Genomic DNA, 20,801 nt, shown 5'->3' on the forward strand with positions numbered 1-20,801 from the left:
CTTCCAAACTGAACATTACTGAAAAACTACTTATTTATTATTTATTTTCCTCAGGTTGTATACTTCAGTAACTAGATTAAAACCTCTTAGTTCATCACAGACTTCAACTCAAGCTAACAGAAATAACCTATAGTAGTACGCTACCATCCCTAATCCACATAAACAAAAGAGTAGGATAAGAGACTTGGTTGCTGTGTTCCTTAGATTTTTGCTTATGGCAGGACAAAAGATACAACTTTGGAATTCCAATTTTGTTCCAAGCACAACCTGCACATCTGAATTGTCAGATTTTGTTGCTGCTGCTGTTTGAAATTTTCTAAATGAGAAATTCATCCTGTGGCAGGTTCTTGGATGGAAAGTTTTTGGACTAAATAAACAAATTTAACAAATTTTCTAGGCATTAGAAGATGGTTACTAAAATGGGAAGTTTTAAACAAACAATAATAGATGTTGTTACACTTATAACATAATGCCTTCAGTTAGTGTTTCCTGATATATTTCATGCCACTTCACTGTTCATAGTATAATGAATGCTTTTGGGATTTCAAGCTTACTTCACCTAAACCAGTGAAGACATCTGACTAAATAAATGATAAGAATCGTTCAGCAAGACTGAAAGGTGTCTGCCACAACACTTCATGGAATAACAGATAAGAACAACGTAAAAGTCAATGAAATTTTCAGAGATTAAATTGCACTACAGTCAAGGACAAAAATAGACAAAGAGAAGGTACAAGAGGAAAGATAAAGACTTAGAGAAATGTCAGCAAGACATGGCAAATGTATTTGATTCTCCACTGGGCCTGATAAAGGTTTGCTTGTTTCAAAGTATACAATACTATTTATAGCTCTGAACAAGTTGTTCTGGAGACACCAAAAAAATACTCAGTTTAACAGGAAATTTTATTAACCAGGAATAAATGGCAAAGCACTTAATACTTTAATATGCATAACTTTTGTAGCATACTGCCATATCACAACAATAAATAGACATAATAAACTCTAAATGATAATGCACTAGTGATTACAGTATGTAGGATCCAATCCCCAAGTTTTAGTGGAAGTAATTCTGTTGACTATCACATATTTAGATTAGATCACTCAGCACCACAGCAGTACTCAGAAGAGTTTATGATTCATTTGGCCAAATATTATTATTCTTGATGTTTCTAAACAGCTGAGCAGTTAGTGTGATCACAAAAATCTGAGAAAGAAGAAAGTAAAAGTTAAAAACTACAAAGAAAGAGTGTTCACACTTGATCACAACTTAGTCAAACTGACAGTTAACCTGGCTCCTATGAATGACAATGTAGCAGGATATAAAGAAAAATGATCAGGACATGTGTCTCAATACACTGGTATTATGCACTGGTACAGACTTGCTGTGTAACCTTCAGCAAGTCATTTAGGCTCCCCTCTGCAAAAATATCTTGAAATCTATCTCAAGTGGCACATAATAAAATTAAGTGTTTAAGTGCCCTGTGAATCTTGGTCATAACTTCTTGAATGGAGATTACAGTTCTTTCTCACCTGACAAAAAGGTATCATAACTGATAACACATTAAAAATCACGAAACACTCAGGTACTGTGCTAATGGGTATTATTTGGTATGTATAAAAACATTTTTTATTAATGAACTAGTCCACTCCATAGCTAGAATATTTTACTGATCTACTTGTATAGTAGAGTACTACATGTGGGAAAAGCAACACAGGTCATACTCTTAGTTCTTTGAGAAAAAATGAAATAATGGATTTTCAACCCATCATTTTAGATGCTATCTAAAATTTCTCCTGCCTACTTGATAGTATTTAGCCTTTAGGTGTCTTTGGAGTGAAGAATCAAGTCTTGTTGTCATTATTCACAAGCTTTTTTTTTTTTTTTTTTTTTTTTTTTTTTGAAAGCTTCATTCCTTTTCTCCCAATAAAAATTTCTCATACGTAGGTGAGAATTTTTTCATGATTCTATATTGTTTGATTTAGCATATTCAGGGACTAAATTCTGTACAAACACGGTACAAACATAAGTCTCTTGCTCCAGACACTTTACATTCTTTCTAACTGTTTCACGCCCTTATAATGCAGTTTGCTTTCATGAGTCCAGTCAAACATTTTATTTAATAAACCTTCAACATCAATATCTCTGTAAACAGTGCTAGATCTTACTCCCAATTAAAATTGATAGAAGCTATATAAAATTTCAGAGAGCATGCCAGAGCCAAACAGCACTGAATTGACTTCTACCCCCAACAGAAAGTCAATTTTTGTTTTTTTCCTTAAAATTACTCTTACCTGTATAATTAGCAGGCCAACATTAATTGAAGTTAAGATCAAAACAGTGTTTTCAAACCATGTATCTAAATATTCTTCACATCCCTAAGCAAGTACAGATAAACAGATTTCAAGAAAAATCATTTTGACTTTAGAATTCAGATTGCATATTTATAACAAGAACATGCTATTAAAAATATATAGAATAAAACTTTCTGTGTGATGTGGTAGGTTTTGATATTTACTTGCCAGGAAGTAAATATAACAGTAATACATATTGCAGAGTTAGCTGGTTAGCTGTAACACTTTAAAAATTATCTAAACTATGCAAATTGTTCTTGAGTAAATCTGGTATTTTTGAAGTGAAATGTACCAGAACTTGTGTCTTAATCAAGAGGGAATTTGATTTTGTAGAAGCATAACTGAGAGATTGCTTTACAAGTAAATGTTTGGAAGACTATTTTTCAAGTTTTCCGTGATTCACATGCATTACGTATCCTGAAATGGATGGGTTTTTTTTTTCCAGTTTATAGTCTATGATTATTATATTGCTTATGTTAACAATTCATAAATCATTATATAGCTTAAAATATCTATAAATAATTATGTAACATATACATAAATGCTTTCTGTCCTTTCAAGTGGTTTGTTAACAATGGCAAGTTTGTACCAACAGCAATGAATTCCAAACTGATAAGCAAAGAAAGTGAATGCCAGAAATCGTTTGAGAACATCCCTTCTATTACTAACTGTCCTGTCTTGCCAAAGAGAATCCTTTACATTTTTTTCCCATTGGACAGTCCTATTATTCCAGTACTGAAGGGTTTTTACAAGAAAATAATATTTATCTCTTTTCTCCTATTTTCTAATATCAGAAGGTGATACTATCTGATAATCCAATGCAAACTGGTCCCCCTGTACTAAGACTAGTATATCCTGACATGAGCTGTTTTCTGACAACACATCTTTTATTTTAATGCCTTGCTCATTCCTCTTACACAGTGAAGTATGTGAAGATGATCTGAAAAAATGTAACACAGATGAAGACATCACTGACATCCTATAAATGACTAGTAATTACAACTGGAAGAGATACTGTATACTTCTTATATACTATTCCTTCCTTTATCATCACTGTATTTCCACAGAATTGATTTTTGAATGCTAGGATGCTTACTACCTCATAAACCATTAGTAAATGTCCCTGTGTTACTGATTCTGTGATATTTCCAACTCTTGTTATCTTGAAGCATCCTTTATCTGGAATTTTTTATGCAACTGACATTTAAGGAGTAAAGACGAAGTCTCCAGGGTGGCCAAAGACAAAACAATGAACTAATGTTCATACGTAGATTCTAGTGTCTGTAAGGAAGTCTTGGTGGAAAATATGTTTTGTTTATTTTTTTCCAAAGTCCATTTAGTGGCAAAAGTTGCATTCTTTAAGACAAGTTTTTATTCCTTACCATATGGTATGTTGAATTCCTCGGCACGTCACAAAACCATTTCTTCAGAATAGATTTTGTGCATGAACATGGGATCTCAGTACTATTTCCTTTATTTTTATTCTTATCCCACTGTGTGATGTTGTATCTTCCGCAGCATTCCATCTAGAATAGAAGTCCTGTAACTTATAACATCAAAAGCTATAAAGACCAATACACAGAGGAATTTTCACTCCAGCCAGTATTAGCCATTTAATTTAGCTGATTAAATTAGCTAGAAAGTTCCCTTCTTTATTCAATGGTGAAAGGTTTCTGCAGGGGATGATTCACCTTTGTGTATATGCATAATTTGTAATGATATGCACTGGATAGTACAAGTTTAAGAATAGTACGAAAATTAAAATGTACTCTTGAAAGGATCTTTCTTTTAGACCCTGAAATGATTCTAAAACACACATAAATAGAAAAAGTTATTGTAAACTCAGATTAAAGCAAAATGTTTTAACTGTCAACCTTAGTCTTCACAAACACTGCAATTTGCAAAGTTAACAAAAAACTTTGGTTTATAAATCTTGTTAGTGGTAAGTTAAACTCAAGACCTATTCATTGTGAAGTTCACTAAAAAGCAGAAGGAAAACTACATTTTATTTATATTTTTTTATATTTTATTTATATTATTTTATATTTGCAGAAGTTCTCAGCTCTCAACAAGTTGGAGATCCTTAGAGAGATTTGCTATTCCAAGCTGTGTTTTAAGTAGGAAGACACTTCTTGCGAAAATGTAGCTCAAAGACCTTAAGGACAGAGCAAATACTAAGCCCAGCTCAAATGGATTGTAAACTAGTTCTTCCCAAGAATCTATTTCAATACCAGTAATACCAAACAAAGTCAGCAAACCGCTTGGAGGAGGTAATTCTTATTATGCAGGAAAGTCCAGCAGTTCTTCATTCTGATTCAGCATGAAATTTTAGAAATGTTTGATTTTTTTATGAGACAAAGTCTGACACATTTTGGCTTAGAGACTGCTAAACAAAAACACCTCATTTTAGGGGGCAGGTTTAGCTCGGTTGGTTAGAGCATGCTGCTACTAATGCCAAGGTTGTGGCTTCAATTCCTGTACATGGCTATTCTGGGGGTTGGACTAGATGATCTCCAGAGGTCCTTACCATTCTATGATTCTATGATTTTGTTATTCTGAATTGTCAATCCAAAACATATTGCTTCCAAATTTTGAAAAATTAGGTAACAGTCCAAAATTGTCATTTTTTTGCAAAAAAAGATCAGTTTCAACAACCTTATAACTTCAGTTAAAAAAAATCATCAGCTCCAATTAGTACATTATATTTTACCAAAAATATATGAAAAATATAATTCTTATCTAATACTAGTCATGATTTTAGGCCTTTCATTTGTCTCATGACAGATATTAATTATGTTGTAGAGAGCTGGAAGCATGTAACCAAGTTTTGGGCATGCCATTATTTCATCTAAGAATGTGATTACAGTTAATCTTGGCAGGTTTTACATCATTTTATCTAGCTTAGATACCAACAACAAAATACCCCCAGTACTCTGAGATCTGCTACAATTTAAACATGCCCACCCAGAATTTTGAGTATTGAACAGGACCGGCAGCTTTGCTGAACTCCACTGCCACAGTACTTCATTGAAACTGAGCTCAAGTATGCCAGCATATCCGCTAGCCACACTATTGACATAATGAAGTCACCATTAATCACTAGAAAAATCATGAACACAATGAAAGAAGACTTGATTTTCAAAGAACAAATTTTAAATATACATCACAAATGCATTTATAATCTTATGTCTAGACATATGTGTTTTGTGAGCTATCTGGAATCAAAAATTCTCTGCAACATTTGTCAAGAACTACATAACTTGCCTTCCACAAGAAGTCATATAAATGGAATCACAACTGTTCTATAGAAGGATATTAAACAATGTTAAACTGTAAAACTGTAGTGTTTGTAATTAAAAAATGATGATCCAGAATAAATTTGAAGACTTGTAGTGGGCCATTGGTCAAAAAAATTGCTAACAACTTTCAAAATAATTGATCCCATATAAATCCTATTAAGGATTTCTGAAAAATAAAGCAAATTACATGCTGCCACGCCATAGAAATAATTATGAAGAACAACTAAATGTGTGTGCTAAGTATTGATCTGCAAGCTCATCTGAGGCTATAAGCATTATTTCTGAGAAAGGCTCACAGCAATACCTATTTAAATACTCTAACAGTGGGAGCTCTGCTTTGATTTCATGCCAGCTTTTACTTGTCCAGGTTCAGTCTTCAGACCTAAGCAGGCCCAGTGTTTTATTGTATCTACCGCTTTCCAAGATATTAGGAAACTTATTTTTTTTTCAGCTGCAGTAAACTTCAGTGCCTAGAACTGTATCTGCTTTTACACACATTCGCAAGAAGTCATTCAAATGGCTAATCTCATCCATGGCACTGTCAGAGCAAGTAATCTGTCCACTCACACCAAATATTAGCATCACATCCTAAAAAATTACTCCCTTACTAATGGATTTATTTATTAATGTAAGTTCTTACTAGTATGCACATTTTTTGGTTAACACAGTATTTTTGGTGGTGATACTTTCTCTTTTTTTTTCCTTACATTGTGCTGCACTGCATTAAGAATGTTCCACACAGGTTCCTTCTCAGCCAGACTCCTATTCCCATATTCAGAAATAACTTCATCAATTCTGTTGTTCCATCGATTATGGACCTGTTCACAAATATTTATAACATTTAGTATATGCACATTGATAAGAGTATGGATGGATAGTGAACAGTTCTTGATCTGTTATTGACATTCAGTTTTCTTCAAGGGTTATTTGCAAGCAGCACCATTCTAATCAATTTGCCAAGTGTGATGTAAGACATGTTGTAACCAGTGGACTAACAGGAAAATAGAAAGTAAAAGGGGAAGATAAATGAAGTGACCCAGAGTGCATATACAGCACAAGACACAGGGTGATCAGCACAAGTGGAGAGAAAAGAGTCAGGGAGCACAGTTTAGATATGCCTGATATGTCCTGAAACAGTACATCCTGCCTCTTATTGTTAATAAGCAAAGCACCATATAATAATAAGCATGAAAAAAAAATGGATTCTACACCTAACATGATGCAAACTTCTGTGAACACTTTATAGTTTGTCCAGTATATGTAGGATACGTACTGCGTTAAATTAGGGGAATCAGTGGCTTTTGCTGGCCCTAGTTTAGGGATCTTTGCATAGATCTTTAATATACAACTTCATCTGCAACTAAAGCAGACAAGCTAATCAGAGTTATTGCAGAGCACCTAACAGGGAATATATGCAGATAAGGATTACAACACTACCAAAAGATTTAATTACAAAACCAGAAAACATGAAGCTTCTCCAACTCATTCCAGTAGCCACAGTCATCTTAACAGCAACATTCAAAAGCTTGCACCGTGAATGATGACGTTACCATCATTTATTATACTCCAGCAGTACTTAATTTAGGCTGAGATCAAGTGAAACTACAGTTGATATAAAATATATTTAACTGTAGTCTTTCAATTAACTTTCTTAGTATAAATAGCTGACTCCAGAATGCATCATTCCCGAGAGTTTAAATTTTAAATATGTTAGATCACTGTATCTTAAATATGTTAAATCACTGTAAAAAACAGAGAAGACTCCATCATCATTAATTAACATTTAATCAACAAATTTTGAGGATACAGATTCACCGAGAGGGAGTAAAACTAATCTATTTTTGTTGTATTCTGCCTGCATAGGAGCAGAGTTTGGAGATCCTTATGAACATTATGAGACCAGTATCACACACTCAGACCAAAATTTAGGAAAAAGGAAGAAGCAGCACTGGTATGGATTCAGCACAGATGACCTCTCATATAGTACTGTGAAGAGCGCTGAAGCAACTGGAACTGCTATTGGTAGAAAAATTAGTGACTACATAAGGATTCAAAGAAGTACAGTCATTTATGGCAGTAGCTATGCACAGTATACTGGTATTTATTTTTGTGTCCTGTTAAAAACAAAGACATATAATTCTTATAATAGAATTCTTCTTGGATCTAAAACATAGACTCAAATGACAAAATTAATTCATTAGTGTACTTTGCTTGCCATGATACCAATGACTTCTACTAACAATTGCACTGTAGACTACAGTTATTACCCAGTAAGTATAAGCAGAAACAGTTTAGCAGCAGCTAATGTCATCCCCTATGTCCTGGAAAGAGAAACTCGCAGGGTCATCCCTCAGAAAAAACAGTTGTCCCCAACACTGTTGATTCCAGGTGCCTGAACAGGCAAAATGTTTTGTAGCAAATCAGTAGAAAAGAAATTGGAAATGTATTTCCATGCACTCACCTTTATGACTATTCAATTATGCCAAATTCCTCAAATTAAGTATTCCATGTCCCTTGCTTTGCCATAAGAAGCATATTCTGACTTGGTAGACATTCAAACAAATAGTGATATAGCATACAATGAAGACTGATATTGAACATTTTAATACATTGCAAGAAAGTATTTTGAAATTAATAACAGACCCATATAACAAATTACATACCTCTTCTTTCTTTGCAAATGTCAGCACTGATATTACAAATTGGGTGCCGAACACCACAACTTGAAAACTCATATACTGAAAAAATGCATACAAATTACGTATAAGCATAATATTGAACAAGAACAATAAAATAAAAAAATCTAGAAACTAGAAATATTATCCTTCATGACTATTATTTAGAGTCAATGCAGCAAAAGAAAGAAATATTTTCTCCTAGAAGCCCTCAGAAGGTTCAGTACATCATTGTCACTGTGTTTGTGACTAAGAATCAAGAATCAAACAAAAACTTGCTGTTTTAGGATTTAAGGACAAAACCCTGAAGTGAAGAACAAAAGGTATGCCCCACTGGAAAAAAAAAATATTTCCTGTTTGAATTATCAAAAAATTTAAAAGCTTCATGCATAGTCAAAGACTCCTTGGAGACAGAAGGTGTACAAACAGAACAAAAAGTTCATAGATTTTGCTCATTTCAGCTGAGACCAGATTTTCAGCCATAGTGAAACTAGTTTTCAGACAACTCCGTGGAAGCTGGAAATTTGACACTTACTTCTCTTTCATCAACTAATAAAAAATAAAGCAAATATTAAATGACTAGGGTAGTAGTAGCCAGGGAGTCCCGATAATAACACCTGGACTCCTCTCACTGCTGTTCCTATTGAAATTTTCAGTGTAACAAATGAACTGATAGAATAGTTCTCTGTTTCAGTGTTCTTATAGTCTAAGAGAGATTATTCAAAAAGAGGGCAATAAATAAAAGACAAAGAAATAAAAATGTGATCAAAGTGATCATATGAACATATAATTACAGTATAATTATAGATATAGCATATAATATAGCAATTATTATAACATATAATTGCATATATACTTATTGTATAATTTTAAAAAAAGCAAAGCATTCTTTCCTTAAAAAGCAAGTATCATAGATAAACATGGAGTGTTTCTATTTTGCTCAAATCCTGCTAGTTAATCATATCCTCTCTTTCCGCATTATAGCTATATGGTAGCTACTTGTGCTTTCAAATTGAGATATTTTGGGGTAGGCTTTCCTTTACTTCTTCAGCATACTTTCAGTTCAAAAATAAATTTTTGCAACCCTTAGATGAATAAACATGAATAAACTTTTGTTTCACCAAACTGCAATAGTTGAAAACATTCATGTCATGACATGGAAGGCTCTTAAATTTTTTTTCAGATTTCACTGGAGATGATTTTATGATGAGCCAAGATTTTATTAAAATATCTTTCAGTCAGAAGATTTATTAAGCACTGTATGTGAAAACCAAAACATCAAGACAGGATCACAGAGATTTCATGCACAAAAAAATTCCTTGTCATTTAATTAGAAAGTTGGAATTTGATTTGCACTTACTATAACTAGTAGACATTTGATTTCCTTAACACTTCCAAGGAATCCCATGGCTGATGTAAAAGTTATAACAGATCCAGTTCCAAGTAATATACAAGAAATATATGCTACTAGCTGATTGTCACCTGAAGAAACTGTAATACAATGCATTCATACTTTTATCTGAGACTTCCACTTACAAAATTTATACCATAAAAACAATTAAACCTTTCTAATGCCATTATTGAATAGATGGAAATAGCAGATTGACAAAAGGACACTACTATTACTTAAACTATTTACAGTCACAGAAAGAAAAAGATATGTTTTCATAAATTCAGATGTAACAACTTATGAGATGTGAGCAAAACCATAAATTGAATATGAATGACTCATAATGAAGTCAGAGAACAATTAAAATTTTATAATTTTGTTTGTTCACCAAAAATTAGTAGCACATGTACAGCTCCTGCATGGACACAGATATAGTTTTCCTTAAACTCAGCCTTGGATTCAACGCTATCCTCCCTCCCTGTCAAATGCCTTATCCCAGAACTACCTTGCTGGCTGGGAGAACCCGTGCTCCTTGGCACAGCTCCTTGACAATTCTTTAGGAATATGGCTGTTATAATGACCCAAACTTATTTCTCTGTGAAACAGTTTCATAGATACCCAGGGAAAATGGTGTCTCTTAATGAAGAGGCAGAAGCACTGGCTGGTATCCATTCTGCCCAACTATCTGCTTTAATGATCTATAATCATGCTGTAGGTCAAACGCATTCTGATAAATTATATAAAGAGAATAATAGAACTGTTTTATTTTTCAGTGATTCATCTGCAAGCCATACATCAAGTGAATCATAAATATATAAATTGTAGATATAACAATATGTGCTATATGTTTCCCTATTTTGATAATCATATTGTGTAATGATGGAAAATATAACAATAAAAAAAAATAACCTACGCATTTCAATCCAATACTGCCACCTTGTGAAACAAAATTCTATAGCTTTTTCAGTGTTGGTGTATGCTGCAGTCATTCAAAACAAAATGAATTTTGTTTCTATTTATACTCACATAACATACTGAATTAATTGTTTCTGTCATATAAAAGCCACAAGCCAAACTGCAAAAGCACAAGACCTAGAACCTGGAAATAAAAACAATTATTGTTTTGATTCAAACAATTCAAAAATAATTCATATGAAGTTGCTAAACAACAAAAAATCCTGGAATTTTACCAAGAAAATTCCATTGAAGATGTTTAAAAAGTATTTCTGTATTAATATTTTATCTCTTATTTTCATTCTTCTGTTTTTCTCTTTTGAATCACAACTGAAAATAGAATCATGTATTTAGTTAGTATGAAACAGATTACTAAGCAATTACCACAGGATTTATTTACTTCTGATAAGAGGTACATTTTAATATATTTAAATAGTCACTTGACAGACTGAGCAGAAAATGGTGACATCAACAGAAGCATAATCAAGTCCTGATTTTCTCTAATGTTGTACTGTGTACATGTATTATTTTTAGCTTTTTTTCTTAACTAATAAAGATGCTTAGGGGCAGGATGTAAGAAGATCTATATTCAAGAGATGGCAAGCATCATACTACCTGATGTACATCTGTCCTAAAATTCTTGAACATATTTATTTTACTGTTTTCTAATGATAGTAGCTGAAATGGAAAGGAGTGAGACACATAATAAAGATACAAGCCTCATGTCACACGATGTGATTCAGATTTTGTTGAAAGCAGCAGATACAGTCAAATGACTTCAATGAGATCTAGCATACAGTTCTAGCAAAGCCATGAGAACTCTCTAAAGGTATCAACTGTAGTTTCCAAAGCTCTGGAGTACACTTCTGAAGTGAACCTCCCAGTCATCCCTACTTACTTGCTTTTGTTGCAGAACGTAACAGATGCAAAACCTGAATTCCTTTCAAATGCAGCTAAACCAAAAGAGATGCTCCATCTTTGATCAACAGCAAGTGGACATTCAGTCAATGGAAGTACAAGTCTACACCTACTCCAAAGCGAAAACCTCTGAAATACAAAGAAAGTGTACACTAGAATCTCATTTCCAACTACAACACTGTTTTGCAACTGTACTGTATATTACTGTATTGCAACTCTTGCAAACATATACAGAACCTTTGTGAATTCATGCAGGGATTTTTTTGATTTAAGCATGCATATTTCAGCAGGACAGATTCCCTTGCACTTTAAACTCTCTGATACAGAACTTCTTTTTTAAATAATTTTTATTTTTATGATTGGATTCCATAGTATGTTATAGATCTATGAAGATTCTTGATCTGAGAGTGAAACTCATACACTTGCCTCCCACCTCAAGCTGCCTTTCACCTAGTCTTATGTCTTCCGTAAATATATTCCAGCATTATTGTCTGCCTTGCTTTGTGATACAAACTGTGAGGAGTCAAAGAACAATGTTAGAAAATGATTTCTGCGGCTACAGTCTACTGCAATTGCCCTACACTTATCAACTTATCATTTATTACACACACACACAAATGTACATGCACATGTGCACATAATCAGTATATGCATGCTCCTCAGAAAATATTTTCTAATATAAAGACATTTCAGTATGTAATATTTGAAAGAAAATTGTGTGAAATTTTATCAAGTTCTTGACTTTTGTCAGAATTACCACAAATTGATTGCAATAAGAGTTATGTCTTCTATTATTCATAAAATAGAAGACAGGAAAAAAGACGAAGCTTCTACAGTTAAAACACATCTCAGATTAACAACTTACCTTACACAAAAAGCATGTATTACACACACACCAAATTTGCTGATTAGCAGAAAAGATTTAGCAAACAAGCTTTTGTTTTCCTTTTCAAGATTCTCATTCTCTGGATTATAAAACTTTAGCTGTTGAATCACAGACTGAAGAAAATTATAAGCTTCTCAAAACAGCTCTGTAATGAATTTGGGTCTATAATGCATCATTTAAATTTATGAACTGTATTAGATAATGGCTTTTGGACTTTCCCTAGGGAAGATCCAATACTCTTAAAATTAATTAAAACTCTTCAGAAACTTTAAATCCATTAAAACATTTACTTGATAGCTTGTTCCAGGGAGAACTCTAAAATGGTTACATTTTTCACTTGAAAATTTGGATATGAAATAATTATGTTGTTGATTTAGTAATTATACAGTTGTAATGCTTTACTTTGAGGTATTTAACAATTTCTCTTAAATTATTTCTCTGAAAAGTATAAATACGATCTTCATAAAACCATGTACATACCACATTAAATTAGTACTTCATAAGGAAATCCTTACAACTTCTGAATATTTCCACGTTATCTTAAAGAGCACATTCCTGTAACGGTATGTTTCTTCCTCAAGTACATCTTAACCACATATTTATTACACAAAAGTTTTCTTTTGTTGATCATGTCTTACTTCCTGGTTACATGTCTACAGAAACATCTTTTTTATTGGCTCAGCAAGTTATCTGATAAATGCATTATACAATATTTGTGGTTTTCAGTCACCATGATCACAGTGTAACTCATACTAGAAAACAATATCAAGTGTGCATTCATCTGAGTTTGATTTTTTTTTTCTTAAAATGATCACATTTAGAAGATTACTAATTACACAATTCTATAAATTATTAGATATCACAGGGTGGATTTCAGATGACAAGCTTTCACAGTTTTAGGGTTTTAATGACTTACTGATACATAATATAGGTGAGAAAATATTAACTAGTTGTCTTTGAATCGAGTATCTTGAGTTTGACTGATGTAAGTCTTTCAGAAAGGTACTCAGTTTATTTTAAAGACATTGTGAGATGGAAAAAATATCCTATAATCTCTGACAGTTTGTTTGAATAGCTGATACCCCCAATGTTCACAAAAATGCCCATTTTCTATTTAAAATGTGTCCATCTAACTTCCCGCTCTTCTTTTTCTGTTACATCTGTGTTTGCAGCTCTGCACTCCTAATCTGACTTTTAAGATGTATTCTCCCTCCTCAATTTATTTTTGCAAGACTAGGTTAACACAGACTATTTAATTCTCTGGCTGAGCACTTTCTCAAGCTCTCAAATAATGTGCATTTGTTTTTTTCTGATCACCCTTTTCACTACGGGAGCATATTAAAGCACCGAGCTGTAAACTGTATCCAGTACTGACATTTCCAAAATGATAAACAAAAAGACCAAATCACATAGCTACTCACTTTTCCTCTCTTTTTACATGCAGGAATCACATTAGACCTTTTGTTCTGCAATGTTTGCAGTAGAGTATATTGTTGAGTTACTGGTCTGCTCTGGACCCTAAAATCCTTTTCAGATTAATCAATTCTAGAGCAGAGTTTCCCAATTCCCTTGCATTTGGGAGGCCAGATTTCCCAGGTTAAACAAGTACCAACAAATAGCCTGTTTCCAGCTGATGGTGGGATCTCAGTGTGTCAAAACCGAAGAAATATCTGACCAGCTTTCATTTTTATGCCTCTGGAGGCATAAGTAAGATATTTTAATTTACCTCTAGTATACTTTTTTGTCTTTGGTCTACTTTTATGCTATTTGTTAATTACTGGCTCCAGAGAAGGTAGATTATTACTGAGGTAAGCGTTGTTGGGGACACACAGGCACATCAGCGGCCACATATGTAACTAGCCCCCAAAACTCTAAATATTTCTACCGTTGCCAGCTGGCAGATCCTATGATTTTACTTCACGTTTCCAAATATTGATATGGTTACTTTGACACCCTCTCTGTTGCAGAATCCCGCTCCTGAACTTTGAGGACTGGAGAAGAATCACAGCATTAATGTATTTTCAAACCTGAGTTTCCTGGAGGCCCTTATATATATTAAAAATAATAAAGATAAAAATAATAACAAAAAACTCTAAACCCGCCCCCAGCGGAGCCCAAACCGCCAGCTGCTCCCTGCGGGGCTCCTGCCGCCCGCCTCCCGCGCCGCTTGTTTCCCGTTGCCCTGGTTACCGCCCGGTGTATCCAGGCCGCGGGGAAGCGCTCGCCGTCCCCGCGAAGTGCCTAACGGGGGCGCTTAAAGGCTGCGGGATTTCAAGGCGGAGAGGAGAGGGTGGTCTCCGTAGGCGGCTCAGAAGGCAGCGGCGGCTTCGGCAGCAGCTTGACTGAACGAGAAGTGAGTAGGTCCTGAGGGCAGGTAGCGGGGCCCCGAAAGACAGGGGTGCGCCGAGGGGGGCGAGAACTACAACTCCCAGCGTGCCGAGCGGCGGCGTGCGAGTTCGCCTCGCACGAAGGGCGTCGCTGGTGTCCCGCGGTGCATTCTGGGAGTTGTAGTTGCACGCCGGTACTATCCTCAAGGAGCAGCGAGCAGGTAAAGGTTTTACACTTTGATTACATTTGTAAAACTCAGAAGAGTAAACACAGGATTTTCCTACTACAAACGAATCTTTTTCTTACATTTTTCTTGTACATTTCTGTTACAGAGCGAAGTGGTGTTCAGAACAAATTTCTGCTGTTCCTTTTCATGTTTTAAGTCTCCTGTTGAATAAACTTACGTCTGAATAAACTTACGTCTGAATAAACGCCTTTTTCGTTTTGGTGTACTCAGTGCTGAAAGTTAATGTTTTATTTATGTAGCACTGAAAGCACAAAAGAAACTATGGAAAATAGAATGTCAGAAGATGTTGAAAAAATTGAAAAAGAAATAGAAATTGAATTGAGCAGAATCAGTGTTTCTTCTTTTGAAGCAGATGATCCTGACACAGATATATCAGAAGAAGCTTTGAGCAACAGTGAGCCAGTAAGTATTGGAAAGCCTAGAGGTATAGAGGTATTGGAAAGCCTATCTGACAAACCAACTTTATCCTGATACATCTAACCAAAGCTTTCATTCTGAGAAATAGTCTAATTAGTGCTGTTCCATGAAAACATAACCTTCAGTGGTTATGTTTACACATAAATACACATAAATACACAATAAAATAGATGAGCATCAACATTCCACTCAAGTGAGAAAGTCAGACGCTGGTAGACCACGATTTATTTTAGAATCCTTTGAAGCTGGAAGATTTTTTAAGTTAACCATCTAGATTAAAAATTGGATTAAAAAAGCCAATGCATCTTTGGTTTAAATTTTACAAAATATTTTTATAATATGTTTGAAGACCTCCTGATATTAATATATTTCATATGAATTGGTGCTTGAACAGTTTTGTTTGTTTGTTTGTTTGATGTTTTCTTGACTTCTTATTTTGGGGAAAGATTTTTCTCTGAAGTCCACTCAGTTATTTGGATCTTTTCCTGTTACTGCGATCTTTCAGAGTCATAGCCTACAGACTGCTCTGTAGACTGTCTGAGTGGTTGATATTAATTGTATGTGACCACAAACCATATATTTAACATGAAGTCATGGTAGGCCAAGACATCGCTGGTATTTATCTATGTACTTACATGCTGAATGCCAGCAACGTTTACAGCAATTTACAGATCCTAGAAAAAGTCCATTTTCCCAAATCCCTGAAGTTGATAAAAGATGGTCTTCTGAATAGAAAGTATTTGTGTAGTAGAGTAAGTGGAAGTATCTGATTTACATCAACATTTTAAACATTTGTAGTAGTGAATTTAAAAACATTTGTTTTCTGGAAGAGCTGTAGCATCTTTATGAAAAAGACTTTATACACCATATGTCCATATTTTTCTTGGTTAATTTTTATCTTAACCCGTTTCTTAATTTCTTGTACAAACAAATTACAAACGAAAAATATTAAGTGAAACATGCTTCTGAAGATAGCAGACGATAGCAGATATTAAAATGTGTTTTACTTAGAATTTAATTAGAATGTAAGTAATAATTAGAATTATTAATTGTTCAGTAGGTGATGAGACAATAGTAAAAGCAAAATAAGTGTATAGGAATTGGAAAAAAATCTTAGTAGCAATAGCTAATAAAATTTGCATTCTTAAATATTGTAGAGGTGAAACTCAAATGTATCTTCATTCTACGTGTTAAGTATTTACCTCCGGTTGTGGCTGTAAGATTAAAATGTAGAATTTATGTCAAATGACATGTTTTCTAGATTTCAGATGACTTGCCAGAATCAGTTTTGTCCTATTTAAACTTTATAAAGAAGAGAAATCAAGATGCTGAAAGACTTATACTGCAAGACTTAGAAGATGAAGAAACTACAGGTAAGCAGGGCTCACAGTTAAAATGTGTATGCCCCTCATATTACCACTAGAACTCACAACAGTCAGAAAAAAAAATGTAAACTTTTAAGTACAGCAAGCCAGGAAAGCTATTGCATCAGTTTAAACTCATTTCCCAGTATTGTTACATCTTTGATCTTTTTTTTTTCTGCTTGCTCTTATTAAATGTAACTACATATCTGTTGGAGAGAGATGATCTTTTATAAACATTTTATGCAACACTTTTAATTCTATAGAATAATTCATTTATGAAGGATTTGCGAAGATAATAATCGCAAATGTGCGGGTAATAATTTAGAACTGATTTAAGGGCATTGGCTTTTATTGTTTCAGAAATCTATTTTTGCTTAGGAGGAATCAATAAATAAAACAATATGCACATTATTATTATTATTACTACAGTGCCTTGTTATATTGACTTATCATTATAACATTCTTAAAGTCTGCATTCTTTTTGGCATCATTGCTCAAATGTAAATAATTGCACTTTTCTGTATTATCAGCATAGTTTCAGTAGGGTTGAATGTAAGGCATTTCACTCATGCAGCCAACTCACAACCGGTGAAATGAAGTTTTCCTGATTGTACCAGTCACAATAAGCTGCCATCCTAGCTCTAAAAAAATTTATTCAAAAAATACTTGTGCTTAACTCAAACAATACAGTTTTTGCATGTGTACCTATATCTGTGGCCTCTTCTCTAAATAGATCTAATACTGAAAGCAATGAGCTATGATTGTATAGACCATAACACTACATCTTTGAATACATATTTGTATATTTTTGACACTGAAGTTCATGTGTACCGTGTTGAAGCACTGAAGTTGCTTCTTCAGGTAAAAGTTACTCCCTGCTGTAATGCAGTTTCACTGCCAGTAAACATAGACATAAGTGTTTTTATTACTATTGTATATTAAGAGCTAATGCATAGTATTATTCTATCATTCTGAAGACTAGGAAGCCCAAGACTTAAAACACAGTTTATTATTATTGAGGAGTGCTAAATAGCAGGCAGGCTAGTCAGATAATCATGTCCTTGAAAGTAATGTGCACATACACACTTGTGGAAAAGAAAATATTCTTATAATCGCTAGAATAAAATCATGGAATATAGTCTGCTAGGATTAGCTTTTGAGCATGAATTGAACTTTTTCTAAAAATTCATATGATACTAAGCCATAGATTGAGATAAGTTATAGGAAACAGGAATTGTTGATGTGGACTAGACTCCATGAGAATCAAATAGGAGCTGAAGTTAAGAGTTCACATACAACTGAGCCCTATAGAGTACATTTAGAATCTATCTGTAAATAGAAGCTAACATTAAATGAACTTGCCTTGTTACTGGGGGAAATTTAGCTGTCCCAGCTGTATAACTGAAGCCAAGCTAAGCCTGTAGTTTATAGAATCACAGAATCATAGAATGGGTAAGGTTGGAAGGGACCTCTGGAGATCACCTAGTCCAACCTCCCTGCTCAGGCAGGGTCACCTAGAGCATGTTAGACAGGGTCGCATCCAGGCGGGCCTTGAAGATCTCCAGAGAAGGAGACTTCACAACCTCTCTGGGAAACCTGTTCCAGTGCTCTGTCACTCTCACAGTAAAGAAATTCCTCCTCATATTTAGGCGGAACTTCCTATGGTTCAATTTCTGCCCATTCATAGCCCCTAGTCCTTTTGCATGGCACTACTGAAGAGTTTAGCCCCATCCCCTTGACACCCTCCCTTATATGTTATGTGAGACAGCTGGCATTGCCTACTCCATTTTAGTAAATCTTATCATCACACTGATGCACTATAAGGGCCTTTGTGAACAAAAGTTCAGTATTTTATACACGTTTTGATATTTTTAGGAAAGGAGTTTTTTAAAGTCTTTTTTGTAACAGACTTATTTTCATTTATTATTTTTATAATGAAACTGTCAAGTTTTTGACATACAATAGTTTGATTTAAGAAATTTTAAAAGTTCAGATGTTTAGGCAGAAAATGTTTTGATATGTTTTATACTGTGGAATTCCTTTTCATAGATACAAATTGCTATCACTACATTCTTATGTTCATTGTGTGTCTTGAAGTTATACATATTTGCTATTTTTAATTTAGAAAAATATATATATATAAAAAGTACATAGAGAATAGAGATATTTGGTTTTTTAAGTTTTTTAAAGAAAAAACTATTTCGTTGTGGTCTGAAGAGAGATAGTAACTAAGCAGTATAGAGCAGAATTCTAGTACTGAAAAGAGATTTTCTGTTTGTGTCTTAATCTATATATTTTCTTTCTCCTTCAGGTAGTGTTTATGAAGTGGTTTCTAGCCATACTTCAGACTACTTGGCAGAGTTGGCTTTGGAATATAATGAAGATCCAGAAGAATTAAAAAAAAGGGTATTCTCTATTTAAACAATACATATAGTGAACCAAATTATTTGAAGTAATCTAGATAATGCTTACTCATCAGAGTATTAAAATGAGTTTGCGTACACTTTTCTTCAGAACTGCGACATCAATGGTAATATATTGTATCTGTAAGTTTTAAAATTTGGAAAAAATGTCCATATCACTAATTAGGATACTTATTTAATCTTACTCCTTTTGTTATGATAATTAGCCTGTTAATCAGGCTCCTAAAATATTCCATTATTTTATAGAAAGTATTGTTTTAATAATGTCTGTAACTTTCAAAGAATCAAGCATTGCGGATCTTGCTTTTATATTTTAAGGGATTTTGAGTGAATACCTTCCTGAAGTTCTTAGCGAAACACAGACCTTTAATTAAATTATTTTCAATTTATCATCTATTTTTTTTTTTTTTTTTTTTTTTACTAGTTAGCACTTTTGCAAACACAAAGTTTTATTTTCAAGAAACCATTGTTTAGGACAGCACAATTATTTTCTGTGACTTCAGTTGTGGAACAAATAGTATATCTGGATACATGATATAAACATATAATGAATGAGTGAAAGGAATAGATTAGTTATTGCCAATAAAAACTATGAAAGGGATATAGCAAACATTGGTGCTCATAGTGTTATTTTCAAATCAGTTCCTTAAAAACTTATAACTATTTATTTTTGTATGTTATTAATAATATTAAGGCATACATGTAGTGCTTACTTTTAGGCAAAGTAAAGCAAGCTCCAAACACAGAATACTCATTTTCCAAGTCAAAATGCTGCAAAATACTTAAAAACAATCCCTCCAAAATCACAAAAATACCTAGTCTCCTCAAGCTTCCCTCTCCCTCCCTTTTTTTTTTGAAAATAATTCATTGTTTCTAACTTTAGAAAACAATATTTTGACTGACACATATTTGTATTATACAATATCTAAGGGTACAAGTCAAACTCAGGGTCATTATTATGCTTGTCATATGATGAAAAGGTTATCCTCGTCCTGGAGTGTTTTTATAATGTTCTACTTTTACTTTTTAATTTTTCCAACACTTCGTGTTTCTTAATGACAATATTAAACTATATTAGGTATTGTCTGAAATCGAAAATGAAGACTTGCTGATTGCTACAACTCCTGATTGTAGTACTCAGTCTATAAGTGATGATGCTATTAAAGTGGTCACTGATGAACATTTTGTTGCAGGTAAGCAAAATCATTATTTCTTCGGTTGTGTTGCTCTTTAGCATTATGTTAACAAATCTTTCTATAAGTACTTATTTCTTTTTTCATTAGTAGCTTAATATTCTTTGTAAAGAATTACAAAATGATAGTATCCAATAGATCCAGATTCTTAGATGTACATAGGTGAGCAGATTCTTATGCTTTCAGCTAAATCCAGGATTAAGAAATTATCCTGTTATTTGTCTTCAAAGTCTCGATATAAGTTTATTCCAAAAACATTTTCCCCAAATTATTTAAGTAATTATAAATACAAATGGAAGCCAAACTGGAGACATCAAGAATGTACTTAGCTCCAACAACCTTTATTTTTTTATAG

The 20,801-nt window shown here is 33.6% G+C and overlaps 2 protein-coding genes across 2 annotated transcripts in view; one reads left to right on the top strand and one right to left on the bottom strand.

Moving 5' to 3' along the window:
- Positions 1–1,129: 1,129 nt before the first annotated feature.
- Positions 1,130–10,978, bottom strand: TSPAN19 (tetraspanin 19). The gene is given in 8 exon segments (XM_062568114.1): positions 1,130–1,204; positions 2,293–2,376; positions 3,735–3,878; positions 6,359–6,469; positions 8,315–8,389; positions 9,687–9,817; positions 10,743–10,815; positions 10,907–10,978. Coding segments are annotated over 8 exon segments (759 nt in total). The 5' UTR covers positions 10,973–10,978.
- A 4,332-nt stretch (positions 10,979–15,310) lies between these two features.
- Positions 15,311–20,801, top strand: part of LRRIQ1 (leucine rich repeats and IQ motif containing 1) — a 118,725-nt gene continuing 113,234 nt past the window's right edge. The window contains exons 1-4 of the mRNA XM_062568124.1: positions 15,311–15,451; positions 16,728–16,839; positions 19,142–19,236; positions 20,332–20,446. Of these exons, the coding sequence (XP_062424108.1) occupies positions 15,311–15,451; positions 16,728–16,839; positions 19,142–19,236; positions 20,332–20,446 (463 nt within the window). The remainder of the gene's footprint in view (positions 15,452–16,727; positions 16,840–19,141; positions 19,237–20,331; positions 20,447–20,801) is intronic.

This window comes from Rhea pennata, chromosome 1 (assembly GCF_028389875.1).
Source record: "Rhea pennata isolate bPtePen1 chromosome 1, bPtePen1.pri, whole genome shotgun sequence".
Lineage (NCBI taxonomy): Eukaryota > Metazoa > Chordata > Aves > Rheiformes > Rheidae > Rhea > Rhea pennata.